The sequence below is a fragment of the Rhinolophus ferrumequinum genome, chromosome 7 (assembly GCF_004115265.2).
Source record: "Rhinolophus ferrumequinum isolate MPI-CBG mRhiFer1 chromosome 7, mRhiFer1_v1.p, whole genome shotgun sequence".
Taxonomy (NCBI): Eukaryota; Metazoa; Chordata; class Mammalia; order Chiroptera; family Rhinolophidae; genus Rhinolophus; species Rhinolophus ferrumequinum.
Genome location: NC_046290.1, coordinates 371,937 through 391,237, shown reverse-complemented (window position 1 = coordinate 391,237; position 19,301 = coordinate 371,937). Strand labels below are relative to the sequence as shown.

The 19,301-nt window shown below is 51.0% G+C and overlaps 1 protein-coding gene across 1 annotated transcript in view; it reads right to left on the bottom strand.

The window, feature by feature from the left end:
• CEP72 (centrosomal protein 72) overlaps positions 1-19,301 on the bottom strand; it is a 27,326-nt gene extending 8,025 nt beyond the window's left edge. The window contains exons 1-9 of the mRNA XM_033109894.1: positions 19,192-19,301; positions 18,632-18,759; positions 17,474-17,666; positions 14,972-15,080; positions 9,142-9,320; positions 7,468-7,677; positions 4,501-4,775; positions 2,802-2,928; positions 1,472-1,668 (exon numbers count right to left, since the gene is read on the bottom strand). Coding sequence (XP_032965785.1) covers positions 1,472-1,668; positions 2,802-2,928; positions 4,501-4,775; positions 7,468-7,677; positions 9,142-9,320; positions 14,972-15,080; positions 17,474-17,666; positions 18,632-18,759; positions 19,192-19,273 — 1,500 coding nt within the window. The 5' untranslated portion in view covers positions 19,274-19,301. The remainder of the gene's footprint in view (positions 1-1,471; positions 1,669-2,801; positions 2,929-4,500; positions 4,776-7,467; positions 7,678-9,141; positions 9,321-14,971; positions 15,081-17,473; positions 17,667-18,631; positions 18,760-19,191) is intronic.

Here is a 19,301-nt window from a genome sequence, read left to right as displayed (position 1 = left end):
TCTTTTATACCATTTTGTTGAGAGTTTGTTTTATCACAAATGGATACTGAACTTTTGTCAAATGCTTTTTCTGTATCTATTAATTGTTTTTATCTTTCAATCTGTTAATGTGGTGTATTAATTTGCATATGTTGAACCACCTTTGCATTCCAGGGGAAGACCCCATTTGTCATGGTATAAAATCTTCCTGATGTGCTGTTGAATTTGGTTTGCCAGTACATTATTGAGGGTTTTCACATCTGCGTTCATCAGAGATATTGGCCTGCAGTTTTCTTTCTTGGGGTGTCTCTGTCTGGCTTTGGTATCAGATGCTGCTTCGTAAAATGAGTTTGAAAGTGTTCCCTCTACTTCTATTTTTTGAAAGAGCTTTCGAGGGATCGGTATTAATTTTTCTTTAAATGTTTGGTAGAACTCGGCCATGAAGCCATCTGGACCTGGGCTTTTCTTTCGGGGGAGCTTTTTGATTACTACTCAATCTCCTTATTTGTTATTGGTTTGTTCGGGCTTTATTCCTTCTTGACACAGTCTTGGTAGGTTGTATGTTTTCAAGAATTTATTAATTTTTTCTAGGTATTCAATATGTTCGTATATAATCATTCAGAATAGTTCCTTATGATTCTTTATATTTCTAAGGCATCCATTGTAATATCTCCTCTTTCATTTCTAATTTTGAGTCTTGAGTCTTCTCTCTTTCTTAGGGTTTGTTGATTTTATATATTTTTTCAAAAACCCAACTCAATTTTGTGATTTTTCCTGTTATTTTTCTATTCTCTTTATTTCTGCTCTACTCTTTATTATTTTCTTCCTTCTGTCAACTTTGGGCTTAGTTTGTTCCTTTTCTAGTTCTTTGAGGTGTAAAGTTACGTTGTTAATCTGAGATCTTTCTCCTCCTTCACTGTACACATTTACGTGTGATGGTCTTACAGTGAGGTTACAAAGGACTAGGGCAGCCCTGCTCAGCCAGGAGTCTTGGGCTAAGCTGCTAGGTCCAGCTGTGCTGGCTCTGGCTGCCCTTGGGTGCCACCTGCTGGTAGAAATTCCCTCAGGTCCAACAGGACCTTGGGTCCCGTGGCTGGCTAGTGCAGGCAGGACAGCAGCAGAAACCCCAGGATGACCCAGCTAACTGGAACCTCTCTCATCAGTAGCCTTGGGAGCCTGGACCAGAGAACAAGGGGCCACAAAAGCTCTACCTCAAGCCCAGCTTCATCTTCTCTCTGTTTCTCCCACTCAGCCTTTCTCATAAGAGGGCAGCCACCCACGAGAGGCAGAGCTGGGAGGAGCAGTGATGCTGCCATCTGCACGTCACTGGGGCCACGGGGTCTGGGAGCGACAGAGCCCGCCCAGGTGAGGAGAGAGGAAGGGCAGGAGAGGAGCTCCAGCTGCAGCCTGACAGTGGCTGGGGGTCAGTGCAGAGTCAAGACATTTCCCCCCATCCGTGAACAAAGGGAGACGACACCAGGACGTGGCTCACCATCTCCTTCCGGGTGCTGCTGAGCTCCGACGCCACCTCACTCATCTTCACGCCGTATTGCTGCTGCTGCTCAGCCAGGCGATTGTGCAAAGCTTTGTTTTCGAGAGTCAGGGAGCTAATTTCTTCATTCAGAATTGTCGAATTGTCCTGAGCTGCTGCAAATTCTTGAGCAGATGACAAAATACGTCTCGCCTGAGCTACGAGCAAAAATCAAGTGTTATTATAGCATTTATGTGGAAAGAGAGAAGTGTGAACAAGATGTGTTCAATATATTTTGAACGTCACACACTACATGCCTCAAAAACACTACAGGCCTGGAGACTAGCAGAGACGTGGGCACCCCTGAAATGACGTTCGCTCAAGCTTTGCTACATCCGAGGAGTTTTACTCTAGAGAAAGGTGGTCCTCCTCTGGGGAGGGGAGGCCTGGGATGCTGTGGCATGCTGCCCTCGTGGCCTGCCCGCCCCCTTCTGTGCCCCACCTGGCAGCTGCATGACTGCGGACAGCAGTCTGTACCACAGGCCAGGCCCACGGCGACCCTAACAAGAGGGTGTAGGTTTATGGGGTCGGCCTCCAGGCTCCAGCGTCTCGAGGCTTCCCAATCCCAGGAGGAGAAGCTGAGGGGCCGCCAGACTGAGCAGATGTAGTACCCAGGTGGTGGCTAAGATAACAGCCGTAGGCAGGGCCCAGGGCGTGCTAGGAAGGAGACAGCTGGCAAGCCCCTGCTCCCACTGGGACACTGACGGCTGCAACCCAGGCTGCAGGAGAAAGAGAAGGTAGACCCAGGGATGCAGCATCCTGCCTCACACCCCAACTCTGGGTAGAAGGGTCCCCAATGTGCTCCTGCACAGAGGGCACAGAACGAACCCAAGTCCTCTCGGGGGAGGGACCATCCTCCTGGACCTCAGTCATTTCCACCAAAATCTCAGCGAATCCCGGGCCCTGCACACAATCTCAGAGGATTCGGACACAACAGCAACAGCTTTTTAATCTCTCCAAATCCTCACATGAAAACAGAGCCATGAGAAGCAAACACCTGTGAATGGCACTTCCAACAAAACCAGGTGACGAGGCATCTCGCAAACCCCAGAGCCAGCAGGCGGGAGCCAAAAGCCACAGGCCTGCGTGGCGTCGCTCGTGTCCCACAGCTAAGGGAGCCCCAGCTGCTGTGAGGACACGGACAGGCTCCCTACAGCGCAGCGGCCACACTGACGGCTGACAGGGGGAGGCCGGGTCCAGCCCGGAGCGAGGCCCAGAACCCAGTGGGAGGACGAACACCTGTTGACACAGTGCCGCAGAGCTGACCAGCTGACCGTCCCTCCCAACTCACCTAGGAACGCCTCGTTGTTGTGCAGGGACTTGCAGCCACTCCAGTACCTGTCCACCAGGTCGAGAAGCACTTCCAGGAGCATCACCTCCAGAGTGGCCTTCCTGGCCGGGTACTGTTTGGGAGACACCTGGGACAGAAACAGACCCACGACACTGGTTTTCAGTTCCCAAAACAAGGCTTCTGACACCACAAGCTCGGTGCCCACCAGGCACCACGCCAACACCCTTGTCCACGGAGCGTGCACACCGGCCCCTGCACAAATCCACAGGGGGTGACACATAGGATTCATCCCCTCTTAACGTGTGGCGGTGGGCAGGTTCCGAGAGCTCAGTGCCACGTGTCCACGTCTGTGGGGCGGGTAACGTGCCACACCAGGAGAAATGGCTAATGGAGGACGCAAGACCTATACTGAGGCGCTGTGCCACGGGTCTGCACTGACACAGGGCCACGTACCCCACCACCACAGTGTCAGGGCTGAGGCTGTGGGGACTCCCACAGACACCCCCCCCTGACCGGTCCACACTGACTCCTGGACGGCAGACACCCCTCAGAGCCAGCGGCCTGCGTGGCCACTGGGGCGAACGGCCCCCATGTAGTGAAGTCACACACAGCGGCTACTGGGCAGAGCCCAGTGCCCGAGCACACCAGCGGCCGCGGGGCCTCTACACACAGCCAGCCATCGCCAGCACTCAGCTGGCACTCTGTTCCTACCTTTACAAGAATGACTACCAATTGTAGGAATTACTGAAGGAGCATGGCTCCTGCCCTCCTGCCCACTTCCCAAGTGCGTAGGGAACACTGACCGCGCGTTGGACCGGGAAGGAGGAAAAGCTTCCATCTGTCTCCCAGGCAGCAGGCCAGCGAGAGTCTTGCTCTTCACTGGCACTTAACATATGAAAGGCCTTTCGACTAAAGAACTTCTGGAACAGCCAGTGAGTGCCTGAGTGATGGGACAACCTGGGCCAAGGCAGGTAAAGCCACTTCAGTGGGACACCCCTCACCTCTTGCCACCGCCGCCTACCCCAGGAGCTGCAGGGAACCCAGGGAACACAGCGGTGGTGGACGTGTCCTGAAGCCCCCAGGAGCAAGAACACCAAAGGTGCACTGCTCTGCCAAGGCCACAGGGCACGGGAGGGGCAGCCACCCCAGTAACCGGTCAGTGTGCTAACACTAAGGCCCTGCTGCTCACCCCCAAAGCCGAAGCTGAGACCATCCCAGAGCCAAAGCCGCACCTGGACACTCGGCCAGGGTGACAGGCACGGGTGACAGGCCAAGGTCCCCACAGTGGACCCAGATCGGTCACTCAGCTTTCTGTCTTCCCCAAGGAGCACGGGTACTGCCCTCTCCACGAGGATGAGCACAGTGAGCGTGGGAGGCCGCGGGTGCAGTTCTGCACTTGGCCGTGTCCCTCCTGGCCAACAGGAAAGGCCCACGCACGTCCCCCCTCAGGCACAAGCACGTTCTCCCTTCCCTCCACCCAGACAGGGAGACAGCGACAGGCTGAAGGGGCAGCCGGACAGCAGTGAGGCCACTTGTAGGAACAGGCTCGACCCACGACCGGCAGTGATCAGCGGGCAGCCGGCCCGTCGTGTCTGGACCCCGACGCACAGGAGCATGCTGCCGAACACTCAGGGGCAAACACGAAGGAAGAATGTTTATCTCAGGAGTGTGACCGACAACTGCGCCCACTCACCCCCACGTCGGAGCCATGCGTGCCAAGGGGCCTCTGCTCTCCGGGCTCCGACGCCTCTGAGGGGGAACAGGCCGTCTGGCTGCTGCCCTGGGAGCCGCTGTGCCCGCGCAGACCACCCTCCAGGCAGCTCACACAAGCCTGGGCGGCAGGCACCTGGGACCTCCCGCCAGGTACTCTCTGCTTCCTGTACTTTTCGGGAGCAGGCGAGAGCTTGAACACGTTCTGTGCTGACAAACTTGATTTCTGAGAAGAGGGGGCTGAGTCCTCGACGTCTGTGGCGTCTGTAACACAGGGAACAACAGAGCCCTCGTCAGACCTAGTTCCCTGGGTGCAGTGACCAGTACTGTCATTTAAAAAGGGTGTGCGTGCATGCATGCATGTGTACACGCATGCGTACACGTGTGTATGCATGCACACACACGGAAAATCCATCAAAGAGTGACAAGACTGAAGTATTACTATATGTTTTCTTCCAAAATCACGTACAACAAAGATGAGTAAAAAGCTAACATTTGGAAATGAGAGAGGACCCCAGCACCGTTCCTATGGGAGACCGTTCACAGATCAGTACCTGCGACCTTCCTGCCCCCAGGGACGCGCATGGCCCACATCCTCTGAACCACGCACCCTGGTGGGCTCATACCAGCACCACCCAGCGCCCAAAGGAGGCAAGGGTCACACCTGGGTGCCTCAGGCCCAGCACATTGTGGACCAGGGTCCTTAGAAGAGGTTCTCCCAGGGTGCCCAGGGCCTGGCCCTCCCTGCTCTCCTCTTGAAGCTCCTTGGCCCTGAGCCCTGGGACCCTCCTCTGTCTGGACTCCCCACGCCCACCTGGTTCCCCACACCCAGGCTCAGGTCCACCTTAGGAGGCCGCCCTCCCGCCAGGCGTCTCCTGCGGGGTCCCCTCTGTATTCCCACACTGCACTGACATCCACACAGCTCCTAGGCTCACCGTGAGCTCAGCCAAGCCTGGCTTCCCAGCAAACCCAGGCTCCTGTGCTCGTAACCTGAGTACGCGACACCACAGTCACCTGTCTGCCTGGACACACTCCCCCTTCAGCGCCATGTCTGTGACCAAACTTACCAAGTCCCTCCACCTCTTGCTGGGCCCTCCCACCCGCCCTCCACGATCCCATTGGTCACTCCACACCACCCCACCCTGCCGGGGGATAGACACAGACCATGCGCTGCCGCAGCATCTCACCTTGGTCTTGACCTGTACTCTTCTTTCTCCCCACTCCGCTCCAGCCTCTGCATGAGCCCACCCCCCAGAACAATCGGCTGAATCTGGCCACCAGGAATCAGCAGAGCAAGCCACACTGGGAGTCAACCAACAAAAATAAAATCTGAATGCCTTAACCCTCAAGGTGCAGAGACAGAAAGATCGTGAGAAATCATTTCGGGTCATAGGAGTCTGGTGAGACATGACAATTAGATACGCTGCGTGCACCTGGACGGGATCCTGGACCACAAAGAAAACAATGTCACTGGAACATCTCGTCAAATGTGAACAGGCTGTCTGTGACAAAGTTCATTTCTGATTCTGCAGAGTGTCCCTGCTGTTAAGAACCACACACAGGAATGTTTAGGAGTAACAGGACATCCCGCTCCAAGGTTCAGAAAAAGAACAATGACAGAGAGTGTGCACACACACATGGATATACACCCATGTATACACATACAGCACACACAGGCACACATGTACACACACGGACAGGCACACGTGCACATATGTACACACACGTGCATGAGCGCAACACATGCACACACATATACACACATCTAAACATACATGAACACACAGGGACACGGACATGCGCATGTGCGTGCACATGTACACATCCATGTACACACATGCATCCACAGGGACACACATGGACTTACACATGGATACACATAAACAACACATATGTACACGTGTACATATACACAGGCACGAGTATATTCACACATGTACATATACACATGCACACAAGTATATTCATACATACACGTACACATGCACACACACATGCATACACAAGGACAGATTCCCACAGCACACACACGTACACATGCATACAAGTATATTCATACACACGTGTACACAACATGCATGTGTGCACATGCATGTGGACATATATACCACACAAGGACACACCCACGTACACAGGGGGAAGGGCACAACTGAGCAAAGGTGCTCAATGCTGACTTTGGGAGTCTGGATGGAGCATACAAGAAAGTCCCTTGTCCTGTTGCGGCAGCCTTTCCAAGATCACTCTGGAAATTCACAGGGACTACAGGTTGCAGAGAGGTCTAAGCATCGAGCACGTGTGCGTTCGTGAACTGAGGTGAAATGACGAATTCTGACAGTTGCATAAACAGGGGTGCTGTGAACCCACATACCACGGCATCTTGCTGAGGTCTCAAAATACAGGGGAAAAGCCACTGGGATGATGACAGCAGAGAACATAACAGGGGTGTGACCCGGCCTCAACACCACACCTTGCTCTGCAGCCGCCACAGGCAGCCTGGGCAGGTCACCACCACAACTCGTCCTGCCTTCAAAGCCCCAGGGACCAGCCTGAACAAGCCTCAGAAGGTACTGTGTTCACTCATAATGGGGGGTTTTCTGACACTTTGCCATATACATACATACAACACTCTTAATTTAACTCAGTATCTCATTTCCCTCATCTTTAATTTTTAAAATGTAGCTATTGTCATAGCTTGGGCCCATGTATTTAGGTGTGTGTGTGTGTGTGTGTGTGTGTGTGTGTGTGTGTAAATGTACCAAAATACTTACAGACTAGGAATCTAAAATATGGATGTATTATAAATTTCAATGTACGAGGTTCCTTCTTAAGACATTTTAGAGCATTCCACAAACAAACAAATTTAATAAAGAGAACAGGAGAAGTTCCACAGCGACAAAAAACATGGTGACAATAGCTACCTGCTTAAGGAGCAGTTGACGCGACTGTGTGACATTACCTGGGTGTGGGGAGAAGTGCGTGTACGGCCCCAGGGGGCGGCGGGCCTCGACTTGGTCTCCGTGCTGCGGCGAGGGCTCTCCGTGGTACAGGTTCTGGGGCTTTACTGCACCAGACCCTCTGGAGCCGCCTTTTCTCCTCTCATGGCCCTTCTTTATGGAGTCCCCACACTGGTGCTGTACTGACTGAGGATTCAACAAATGTCTGGATTCTGTTTTATTAGAGAACATTTAAAAAGTTTTAGTTCATTAAAGATTACATTTTAAGCTTCTGACACTCTGGGAAATCTATTAAGTATGTCACTTACATAAGAAAGAGGTGACTGAGTGGGTTAACTGCAACAGCCAACCCTGTTGTGAGCTTCAGTGGTCACTGCTGCAGGCGGGGGACCGACCCCGCCTGACTCACGGGTCACCACACACACAGCCGTGAGTCAAGATGGTGTGGTACTAGTACAAAGACAGACTTGGTGACCCATAAAGTAGAACGCAGAACCAACCAAATTAACAAACGTGCCAAGGTTATGACATGAGAAAGAAGACAGTCTTTTCAACAAATGGCATTAGCACCAATGGATGTGCAGGGTGGGGTGGGGGGCAACCCGACCCGTCCCACAGCCCACTCACAAATCCAGACCAAGAGCAGGTCACAGACTACACACCGAAACCACAGGACACCTACAGGGAAACTCTTCACAAGCGTCAAGGGAAAGACTGCAGCGCACAAAACACCAATCATAAAGAAAAGACTGCTAAACTGGACTATACTGAAAACAAAACTTCTGGTCTTCGAAGCACTGTTAAGAAAATGAAAGGCAAGTAACAGAATGGGAGAAAATTTGCAATCCTTACATCTGAGAAGAGGTTGTATCCACAAACAATACGGAGCTCCTATGACTCCATACCAAGAAGAGAAAAAGGGGTGTAGAAGCATCACCACAGGCCACACACAGGGCCTGTAAGCACGTGGAGAGAGTTTCATGTCGGGGCTTCCGGAAAATGCAAATGGAAGCTACCATGAACTACGACTACCTGCCCAGGAGAACTGCCAGCATGAATGACTGACCACGACAAGAGCTGGCGAAGATGCACAAAGGGCAGATGGCCTTGTGCCAGCAAATGTACTCTCCTGGGACTTCAGCCCGAACTTACGCCTTGACCTGTTGGGGTCTTGATGGAACCCTCCCAGGAGGCACACGGAGGAAGAGACGGAGCCACAGCTGGACACAAGGCCTGGTGCCAGCAGAGCCCCTGCTGAGGTGCACAGGTGGAGAAGCCCTGCATGGCAGAGACCCCACATCCTTGGGTTATGGCCAAGTGCTCAGCGCTTCCCAAAGCTCAGCGAACACCTGCCAGGCCCACACGACGGCAGCTCCACCAGCCACAGGCCACGTTCCCTTCTTGTCCACTCGGACGTCTCACCCCTTCCCTGTAACTGGAAGGGGCCGAGGACTAAAGTGACTGAAACAAGCACGTGGTATGCTGATTGTCAACTTAAATTCATTGACTTTTTCCTCTTGTAATTCTGGAATCCGACTTACTGACCTTTACAAGACTGCATGAAGATTCTGTATTTAAGTTCTCTAGAAAGCACAGGTGCATCGTGAAGCCAGCGATGGCCACCTCAGAGCTGGGGGAGGGGGACCTGCTGGCCTTCACGGGGCGCAGCAGCATACCTTGAGGACGGTGGAAGTCGGCCTCTCTCTCCTTCTGGCTGGAACTCGTGCTCCCAGGAGGGTTGCTGAGGTCCCACTCGCACTCAGCGAGCAGGCTCAGGACGGCCTCGTCGTCCACGTCCACGACCAAGCCCTTCTTGGCCGAGGGGTCAGTGCACTTGGCTCTGGACTGGAATGGTCTGCAAAGAAAAGGCAGCTCAGTGCTGTGGCCCCAGCCCGTGCAGCCCCTGTGAGGGGCGTGGCGGCACGCCTGCACAGCCACAGGTCTCGGGGCAGCCGCGCAGCGGCACAGAAATGGCTCTTGTGCCTCCACTAAAGAGAAGTCAAGGAGGGACTCGGCAGGACAACTGGTGACGGAGAGCAAGGGCATGTGACGTCACCACGGCACCCAGCACGTGCAGAGCCCCACTAGGAATTGTTCAAGAATGAAAGTTCGGAAAGCTCTCCTTTTCCTAGCACATCACAGTGCGATCCATGAGATCAAGAAACGTAAAGGATACAGTGTCCAAACTTCTACGTTTACATTAAGTGACTAAAATGTGAGGGTTTTTCCAGATGACCTCGCTCCCAACAGTGACCCTCCACGCAGAGAGATCGCATTTCCAAAAGGCAGCTTGAGAAGTGACCCTTCACAATAATCCTCAATCGCATCCTGGGGATTGTAAGTATAACCGATTCTACGACGAGTGATCACACGTGAAGAGGTAAATGCACTATTTTCTACGACAAAGTTTTCCAGATCCCTGCAGAAAGTAGGGGCCTGGGTTCTCTTCCTGGGTATGCCCACAGAAACCTAACATCTGACACATTCCAGCCCCTCCGGGCCTCCACTGTCACCTCTGGATAGTAAGGAGGTTGCCCAGATTGTCTATTAGTCCTCTGAACTCCAGACTCTGTGACCATGCAGTCTTGAGATTATCAAGAGCAGGTGAACTACAGAACGTTGCTAAAAGAAATTAAAGAAGACACAAATAAATGGAAACATGTCCCATGTTCATGGACAGGAAGACTTAACATTAAGATATCAATACTGTTCAAAGTGAGCTACAGAATCAGTGTGATCCCTCTCAAAATCCCAACAATATTTTTGCAGAAATAGAAAAACCCACGCTAAAATGCAGCTGGAATCTCAGGGGACTCCAAATAGCCAAGACCTTGAAAAAGAAGAGGAAGCATTAGAACCAGACTCAAATATGACAGAAATGCTGGAATGATCAGAGCAGGATTTAAAACAACTAGGAGCAATAATGGTAAGGGCTCTAATGAAGATGCAAGATGGGAAACAGAAGCAGAGAGATGGACATTCTAAAAAAAAAATCAAAAAGAGACACTAGAGATCAAAACACTGTAACCGACATGAAGACTGCCTTGGATGGGCTCATTTGTCGACAAGACATGGCTGAAGAAAGAATCTCTGACCCTGAGGATGTGTCAACAGAAAATTCCAAAACTGGGGCCGGCCCGGTGGCTCAGGCGGTTGGGGAGCTCCGTGCTCCTAATGCCGAAGACTGCCGGTTCGATTCCCACATGGGCCAGTACCAGATGGCTCAGTCGGTTGGAGCGCGTCCTCTCAACCACAAAGTTGCAGGTTCGACTCTTGGACTTCTGCAAGGATGGTGGGCTGTGCCCCCTGCAACTAACAACGGCAGTTGAACCTGGAGCTGAGCTGCACTCTCCACAACTAAGATTGAAAGGACAACAACTTGACTTGGAAAAAGTCCTGGAAGTGCACACTGTTCCCCAATAAAGTCCTGTTCACCTTCCTCCCGACCCCCCCAAAAAAAAAAAATTCCAAAACTGAAAAGCAAAGAGAGAAAAAAAGACTGAAAAACAAAACACACTAGAATACTCAAGCTTTGTGGCACAACTACAAAAGGTGTAACATATACAAATAAGAATACCAGAAAGAGAAAAGAACAGAAAAAGCATTTCAGTAAAGACTGAAAATTCCTCAAATTAATGTCAGACACCAAACCACAGATCCAGGAAGCTCAGAGAACACTGACAAGTTAAATGGCAAAACAACCACATCAATGAATACCATATACAAACTGGAGAATATCAAAGACAAAGAAAAAAAAATCTTGAAAAAAGCCAGATCAGAAAAAACATTTTACCTGGAGGAACAGAGATAAGAATTACATCTGACTTCAACTCAGAAACCATGCAAGCAAGAAAGAGTGGCGTAAAATATTTAAAGTGTTGAGAGAACAAAACTACCAATCTAGAATTTGGTATCCTTCAAAAATGAAGGAGAAATAAAGACTTTCTCAGATAAACAAAAACTGAGGGAATCTTGTTACCAGTAGACCTCCCTTGTAAGAAATCTTAACTTCTTTAGAGAGGAGAAGGATGTAAGTCAGAAACTTGGAGCTACATAAAGAAACTTCGTAAGAGCATTAGAGAAGAAATTAGTGAAGCTAAAATAAAAACTTTTACTTTTATTATTTTTATTTTTAATTGACCTAACAGGTAACAGTTTGAAATAATAATAGCAACAATGTATTCAATGACATACGCCCATGTGTACACATAATAAAATACATGCTTGTGTAGAATAGTAGGGCATGAATGACCATCCAGGGACAGGGAGGGGAGGATTGGAGGCATTTGTTATCACAAGGCACTTGCACTCCCTGTGAAGCAGTGTGGTGCTATTTGAAAGTGGACTTGGATTAGTTGTAAATGTATATTGCATACTGTAGGGCAACCACTAAAAAAAGTAAAAATATAACTGATATGCTAAGCAAAGAGAGAAAATGGAATGGAATCATATAAAACGTTCATTTAAATCAACAAAAGGAAGAAAAAGAGCAGGAGACAAGAACAGGAACAAGGACCAAGGGCAATGAGAAGAAAACAGTAACAAATATCATAGATATTCATCCAACTGTATCAATAATCACTCTAAACATTGATGGTATGAATACACCAATTAAAAGACACAGATTATCAGAGTGGACCAAAAACCAAGACCCAACTGGATGTTGTTTACAAGAAACCCACTTTAACTATAAAGACACAGATGGATTAAAAGTAAAGGGATAGAGACAAATACACCAGGGTGACACTAATCAAAAGAAAACTAGAGTAGTTACAGTAATACCAGGTAAGGCAGACTCCAAAGCAAGCAAAGTTATCAGGGAGAAAGCCGGGCATCAATCACATAACAATAAAGCGGTCAATTCTCCAAGAAGCCGAAACAATCCTTAACGTCCATGCACCTACCAGACTTCTTTTTGATGATGTAGATCATCAAACTACACGCGACAAAAGCTGAGAGAACTGCGAGGAGAAAGGTGACTCCACTTTCCCAGTGGGGGATTCCAACGCCCTCCCTCAGACACAGCCAGACCCAGCAGGCTGGCAAACAGCCAGGACACACTGACCTTGATGGCACCATCAATCGCCTGGATAGAAGGACATCTACAGACGACACCATCCAAAAGCAGAATACACATTCTCAAGCTCACGTGAACATTCACCAAGATCTATCACATTCTGAGCCATAAACAGACTTTTACACATTCAAAGAAGAGAAATCTTATATGACTATCTGCTCTCAGACTACAATGAATTACACTAGTAATCAATTATAGATAACTGGAAAATCCCAAAATACTTGGAGATTAAACAACGTATTTCCAAATAACACATGGGTCAAAGAAGAAATCTCAAGAGAAATTTAAAAATATTTTGTACTGAATGAAAAAAATATATATCTTCTCAAAATCTGTGGGATACAGTGAAAGCAATGCTGAGAGGGGTTCATAGTATTAAACGCATATATTAGAAAAAGAAACCAGTAAGAGCTAAAATCAGTAATCCAAGATTCTACCTTAGGAAACTAGAAAAAGAAGAACAAATTAAATTCAAAGTAAGCAAAAGAAAAAAAAGAATCAAAATTAGAGCAGAGGGGCGGCCGGATGGCTCAGCTGGTTAGAGCGCGAGCTCTCAACAACAAGGTTGCCGGTTCGATTCCCCCATGGGATGGTGGGCTGCGCCCCCTGCAACTAAAGACTGAAAAACAGTGACTGGACTTGGAGCTGAGCTGCACCCTCCACAACTAGATTGAAGGACGATGACTTGGAGCTGGTGGGCCCTGGAAAAACACACTGTCCCCCAATATTCCCCAATAAAATTTATTTAAAAAAAAATCAGAGCAGAAATCAATGAAATTGAAAACAGGAAATCAATAGAGAAAAATCAACAAATCCAAAAGTTCTTTAAAAAGATCAATAAAATTGAAAAATATCTATGCCAGGTTAACACAAATTACTAACATCAAAAATGAAAGTGGGGGCACCACTACAGATCTCACGGACATTAAAAGGAAAATAAAGGAATATTATGAACAACTCTATGCCCACAAATTTGATCATCTAGATGAAATGGACCAGTTCCTGGAAAAAAACAATCTACCAAAATTCACACAAGGAGAAATGAATAACCTGAATCGCCTTACATTAATTAAAGACATTGAATCAATAATTAACAGCCTTCTAAAACACCAGGTCCAGATGGGTACACTGGTGAAGTCTACCAAACACTTAAAGAAGAATTGTACCAATTCTCTATAATCTCTTCTAGAAGTGGAGGGAACACTTCCTAACTCGTTCTACGAGGCTAACATTACCTTAATAACAGAACCAGCAAAGACAATACAAGAAAATTATTCTCTCATGAACACAGATACAAAAATCCTCAAAAAAATATTAGCAAATTGAATCCAACAACATATAAAAAGAATTATACACCATGACCAAGTGGGATTTATTCCAGGTACACAAGGCTGGTTCGACATTTGGAAAACAATGCAATCCATCACACCAACAGGCTAAAGAATAAAAATCACATGATCGTTTCAATAGACGCAAAAAAAGCAGATGATAAAATCCAGCCTCCATTCATGATAAAAATGGTCAGCAAACCAGGAACAGAGGGGAACTTCCTCAACTTGATTAAAAAACACCTACAAAAACCTACAGCTAATATCACACTTGGTGGTGAGAAACGAGATGCTTTCCTGCAAAGATTGGGAACAAAGCAAGGGTATCCCCTCAGCACTACAAATATTCTCTTTAGTCCTTTACAAAAAAAAGTTGGCCGACCTCCACGTTGGAGGATTTTATGGATGAGCTAAGGCATATAATGGGAGAAAAGGGGAACTATTAAAGCTTCAGCCCGAAGGAGATGGTGTAAGGAGGACACCGTCCTAGTACATGACAAGCACCGTAAACAGTTAACTGACTTCTGCCCTTTAGATCAACCTGTACACAAAGCCTGAAGATTCTCCATGGCTTCAAAGCATTTAGATATTACCAGCCGTGACCACGTGCAGAATCCCAAAGATGCCGAGGGCGGGATGGCAGGCGGGCACAGGCCGAGCAGAGGCAGGCGCACTGGCCACAGGGCCCTGGGCAGAGGACACAGGACGTGCACTCCACAGGCTGTCACAGGGCGTGGGGTGTGCACAGCCAGATCTGGCAATGTGTCGGCACCGTCGGGGGCAGCAGCGGGGAGAGGGGCTGATGCTTCTCACCAGAAGCCTCTGCACTATTTGACTTTACACGTGTGACTTTAGTAAACATTTTAACATTAAAAAGTAACTTACAGGAAGAGGGACTCTGTCCCTTGTCTCCTTGCGCCCCAGCAGGTACCCGGGCCTTTCTCCTTGCCTCTTCTCCTGCGTGTCTACCCTTTCATTGGTTGTCCACCCACAAAACAATCGACCTCAAGTTAATGCAGAGCTCTCCATCCTTTAGTTACGCGCCCAACACCAGGCTGGCCTCAGCAACTCTGCATGCTCCCACACCACACGTGTTCATACCTTCCAGCTCTGCCCACAGCTGGCAAGCTCTGCGTGGAGTCCAGTGATCCCTCTGAAGCAAAATGCAGCCAGGATGCTTCCCGCTCGCTCTCTCTCACGGGGCGGTCATCTAGGGAGCAAATGCCACCAAGACACTAGCAAACGACACCACAAGGCACCCCGGCACCACCCTGTACATGCCCAGGGCTGCCACTGCTTGCTCCGGACCTGCTGTCGATGACCTCTCTCCACAGACCCCGCTCTGGAGTCAGGCTGTGTCCGCAGGAAAAGAAACGCATGTGCAGGTCCACACCCGGCACACCCTCTGGCCCCCTTCTTTTAATGCACATTCTGGGCACTGCGTGAGCACACCTGACAGTGTCCATGCGTGAGCACCCTGGACACGCTAGAGAGAAGATGTCCTCACGCCTAACATTTGCACCCTCAGAGCCTCAGGACTGGGAAACATAGACGACAAGTTTAAACTGTCCCCACAGGCATGCCTCAGCTTCAGAGGCTTCTACTCAACAACTCCAGGGCTTCCCTCCGGGACCTGAGGGTGACGCGCTTCCCAAATGTTCACAGTTGGTGTGTGGACAGCTGCGATGCGAGAGCACAGGTTACCGTTACAAATGGTACGTCCGTTCCCAAGCTGCCTGCCAACGGGCATTTCCTGTGGCACAGCCCAGAGAGCACAACCGCAGCAAATGAGTGATGCTGCAACAGTCGTGTCCAAAGAGGGAAACAAAGGAGCTGGGAAAACCACACAGCGACGCCTCTGCAGGCTGGGGTTCCTCCGGGGACACACCGCCTCCCTAATCCTGTCCCTGCCGTGTCCTCAGTGACCCCCATCCACGAGACACGGCCTGGTCTCCTGGCCTCTGTCTTTCCCACATTCCCTGGCACTGCACCTGAGAGCAGGTGCAGACACTCGTTGGTGCTGATGACACATGACTCCCCTCACTGGGCCTTCCCTTCCCTTCTTAGCTCCAAAACCCTTGCTATCAGAATACTGCTGTGGACCATTCAACTACAAATTCAAACTCCATACGGCTCAAATCAAACGCAAACTCATTTGCCCCAAAACTACGCCCTCTCCTGACTGCAACATTCTCCCAGACCCCACAACCCTTGGACCAGGCGGGGTGCTCGCTCCACTCATGTCAGCTTGCAGGGCCCTTCAGTTGCTCAGAGCCGCTGGCTGCTCAGTGCTGCACTGAGTGACCCGCTGTGTGGGAGACTCTCACATCCCCGCTCCACACAAACACTGAAAGACTCTGAATCTAAAACATTTGTGACAAAGGGAAAGGAGTGATTTCAGACTGAAGAGTACAAACATTTCCCATAATCAGGATCGGGAAGCTTCCAAAAAAGAGCCACATCGACTGCCTGTGAGTTATGTGGAGTCAAAGGTTAGAGCGGAAGCAGCCCTCTCCCAGGCGTCTAGACTTTCCGAGTAGGTCTCACACTGCAACTGTGCCCCTGGGGGCCGGTCACTAACAGCCACAGCGCAGCCCGCCCGTGGCATCAATGCCCTCGCAGCCCAGACATACAGACGGGTTTCCACAGACCCCAGCTGGCAACGGCAGGACCGTGTCCGTGTCTGCCAACAGCTCCGTGTTCACCATGTGGACAGTGGTGCCCCACACCTTCGTGACAAATGCTGCCCTGGTGGCTGTCACTGGGTTCTTGAGGTCGGCCCCCAGGGAGAACAGGCCCTGAATAAACGCACCCCCAGCCTCAATGCAAAGTGAGCGGGCCGGGGACTCAGGACCCACTATGCTCACACCCCTCATCCAGACACTCCTGCAGCACAGGCACCGGCCGTTACCCGCCTTCAGTGCAGGACCAAGGGCACGAGGCCCCAAGCCTCCCACCCCCACGCTGCACAGTCAGTGCGCCATGGAAGTGCGCCATGGGGGAGCATTGGCAGGGCCCCTGGCCACACAGCTCACGGCAAAGACATGTGCTGGGAGGCAGTGGGAAGGCTCCTGTGGCTCCCTGAGTGTCACCCTCCTGACAGGCCATGTCGAATCAGCTCCCTGCAAGCCTGTCACAGGTCTATCCCGTCGGGGGAAACGGGACGCTAGGCTCAGGTGCGGGCTCATCCTGTCACCCCGGTCCCCTGGGGAGGGTGCGGCCCAGTGAGCCTCTTGTCCTGTGTCCTTCCAGGTGGAGTCCAGCTGTCCAGCTGAGCCTAAGACAAAGCCCAGGGACCATGCACAGAAACAGGCACCAGAAGTTCAGGAACGCGCCCAGGCAAACAACTAGAAGGGAAACCAGGAGCCGAGCAGCCGGCCCACGCCTGTGCTCCTGGCCTCCCTGGGTATTATCTGTGGCCGTGGGGCTCCTTGCCACCTTCCCAGGTGGCTCTCCTGCAAGACTCACCCTGTGACACAGACCCTCACGCCATCAGAGCAGAAAGTCACCATCCCTTTTCAGAAAGACCAACAGCGCGATCAACCAGGGAGCACAGACCCCGACAGACAGGCCCCAGCGAGGGAGCGCGGGGTCGGCACCCACCCAGCTGCCTGAGCTTCGGGAGCGCGTGCACGACGAAGTGACGGTAACCGGGCTCATTCTTCACCACGGGGTTCAGTCGCAAGTCCACATCCCTGAGCTCGGGCAAGGAGCGCAGCCTCAACACTTCCGCCAGCGAGGACACGCAGTTGTGGTAGAGGCTGAGACGCTCCAGGGCAATCAGGTGCTGAATCCCCTGCCACGGGACAAAGCGCCGAATCAGCTCACACGCGGGAAAAGCAGAGCCACAGCCATCACAGAACCATCAGCCCCCTGACAAGCACGCTGCGCTGAACACATACGTTACCAGGAAGAGCATGAGTGTCCTGTCTTGCACATGGTCACATGACTGTGCAGAGACATCTGCCACAGTCGTGACCACCGGGGACAGCTGGGGCCTGCTGCGTTCTCAGCACGTACCGAGCTCAACTGATTTCATTCACCTGTACGTAACTGCACAGGATGAGCACCACTGTTGCCCCATGTCACAGATTAGAACACTGAGGCCTGGGGGCGGAGAGATGAGCCAGCACTGGGTAGAGCCTGGACTGGAACTGGCCTCTGACTCTGGCCAGGCTCCTGACCCCATGTCAGGGGCGCTGAAGCACCATGGTCCAGGGCAATGTCCTGCCTTCCTCTCCACATAAGCCACCAGCAGTGTTTACACAGCATTCCCACCGGCCACCACCTCAGTGACCGAGTGAGGACTGAGCCCCAGTCCGGACAGGCCCGCTGCAGCAGGCCTGCACTTGTGGCCCTGCCATTCAAGGGCCCGCGGCCACCAGGAGTCAGACCATAAACAGATGTGCAGATCAGAAAGTGGATGGAGGAGAAAACACGGCTGGGAAAGGGATGGAGAGTGACGGGCGCACACACATTCGTCTCTTGGGCCTTAGTGGATCCCTTTAAAGACACAATCACCTTCATCAGAGAGCGACAACTTTCGGTTGTCAAAGTAGTTTAAAGACGCAATGTGATGTGTAAGAAACTAGCTCACTGTAAACACCAGAAAAATGACACAGCACTGAAATCACTGTTCCGTGTACACTTTACAAGCATGAGGGCATCATTATCAAACAGAACACATGTTTAACTATAAATGTACTTTCCACTGCTACTGATAGCAACACATTTTCGTTTAAGAAACAAACTAAAACTTACCTCTAGACTAACCAAGGAGTTGCGGGAGAGATCTAAAGATTTTAGACCTGTTAAATTCATCAAAGAATTCCCTAGGTGAGTAATCTTCTCTTGGTAAGTTCCAGGGATAGACAATGACCGAAGTTCAGCTAAGAGAAAATTATGAGATTTGAACCTTATTTTTCATGGAAAATAAATTGTCATAAAAGCAAGATATAGGTACTTCATCATCTGAAAAAATCACAAAAATCATGCAACTCACTCGACTTTGAATAGCAATATAAGAATCGCATTTAACGTTTTAGCTTCCGTTCACCTCCCAACGTCCCCCGGCCCAGGCCCGCCCCTCACTGCATCGCCCACCCCTACGGCTGCCTCAGCCCCGGGCCGCCCGGCCCCCACCCTTCCCCTCCCCCCCGGCCCCCACCCCTCCCGCCGCTCCCTCGGGGTCCCCCCCGCCCCCCTCCCGGCCTGTGACCGTTCGGGCACCGCTCATCCGTGTGCCGGCGCCTCTGGCCTGACGCCCGGAGGGAAGCTCGCGCCCCCGCCAGCGCCGCCCCCCGCCGGCGGCCGCCGCGTACCCAGATCGCGGTGAGGCGCCAGGCCGCTCTGCTCCCGGATCTTCTGCTCACACAGCACCAGCCGCGGCCCCGCCGGCGCCATGACTTCAAACTGCACGCCTCCTGACGCG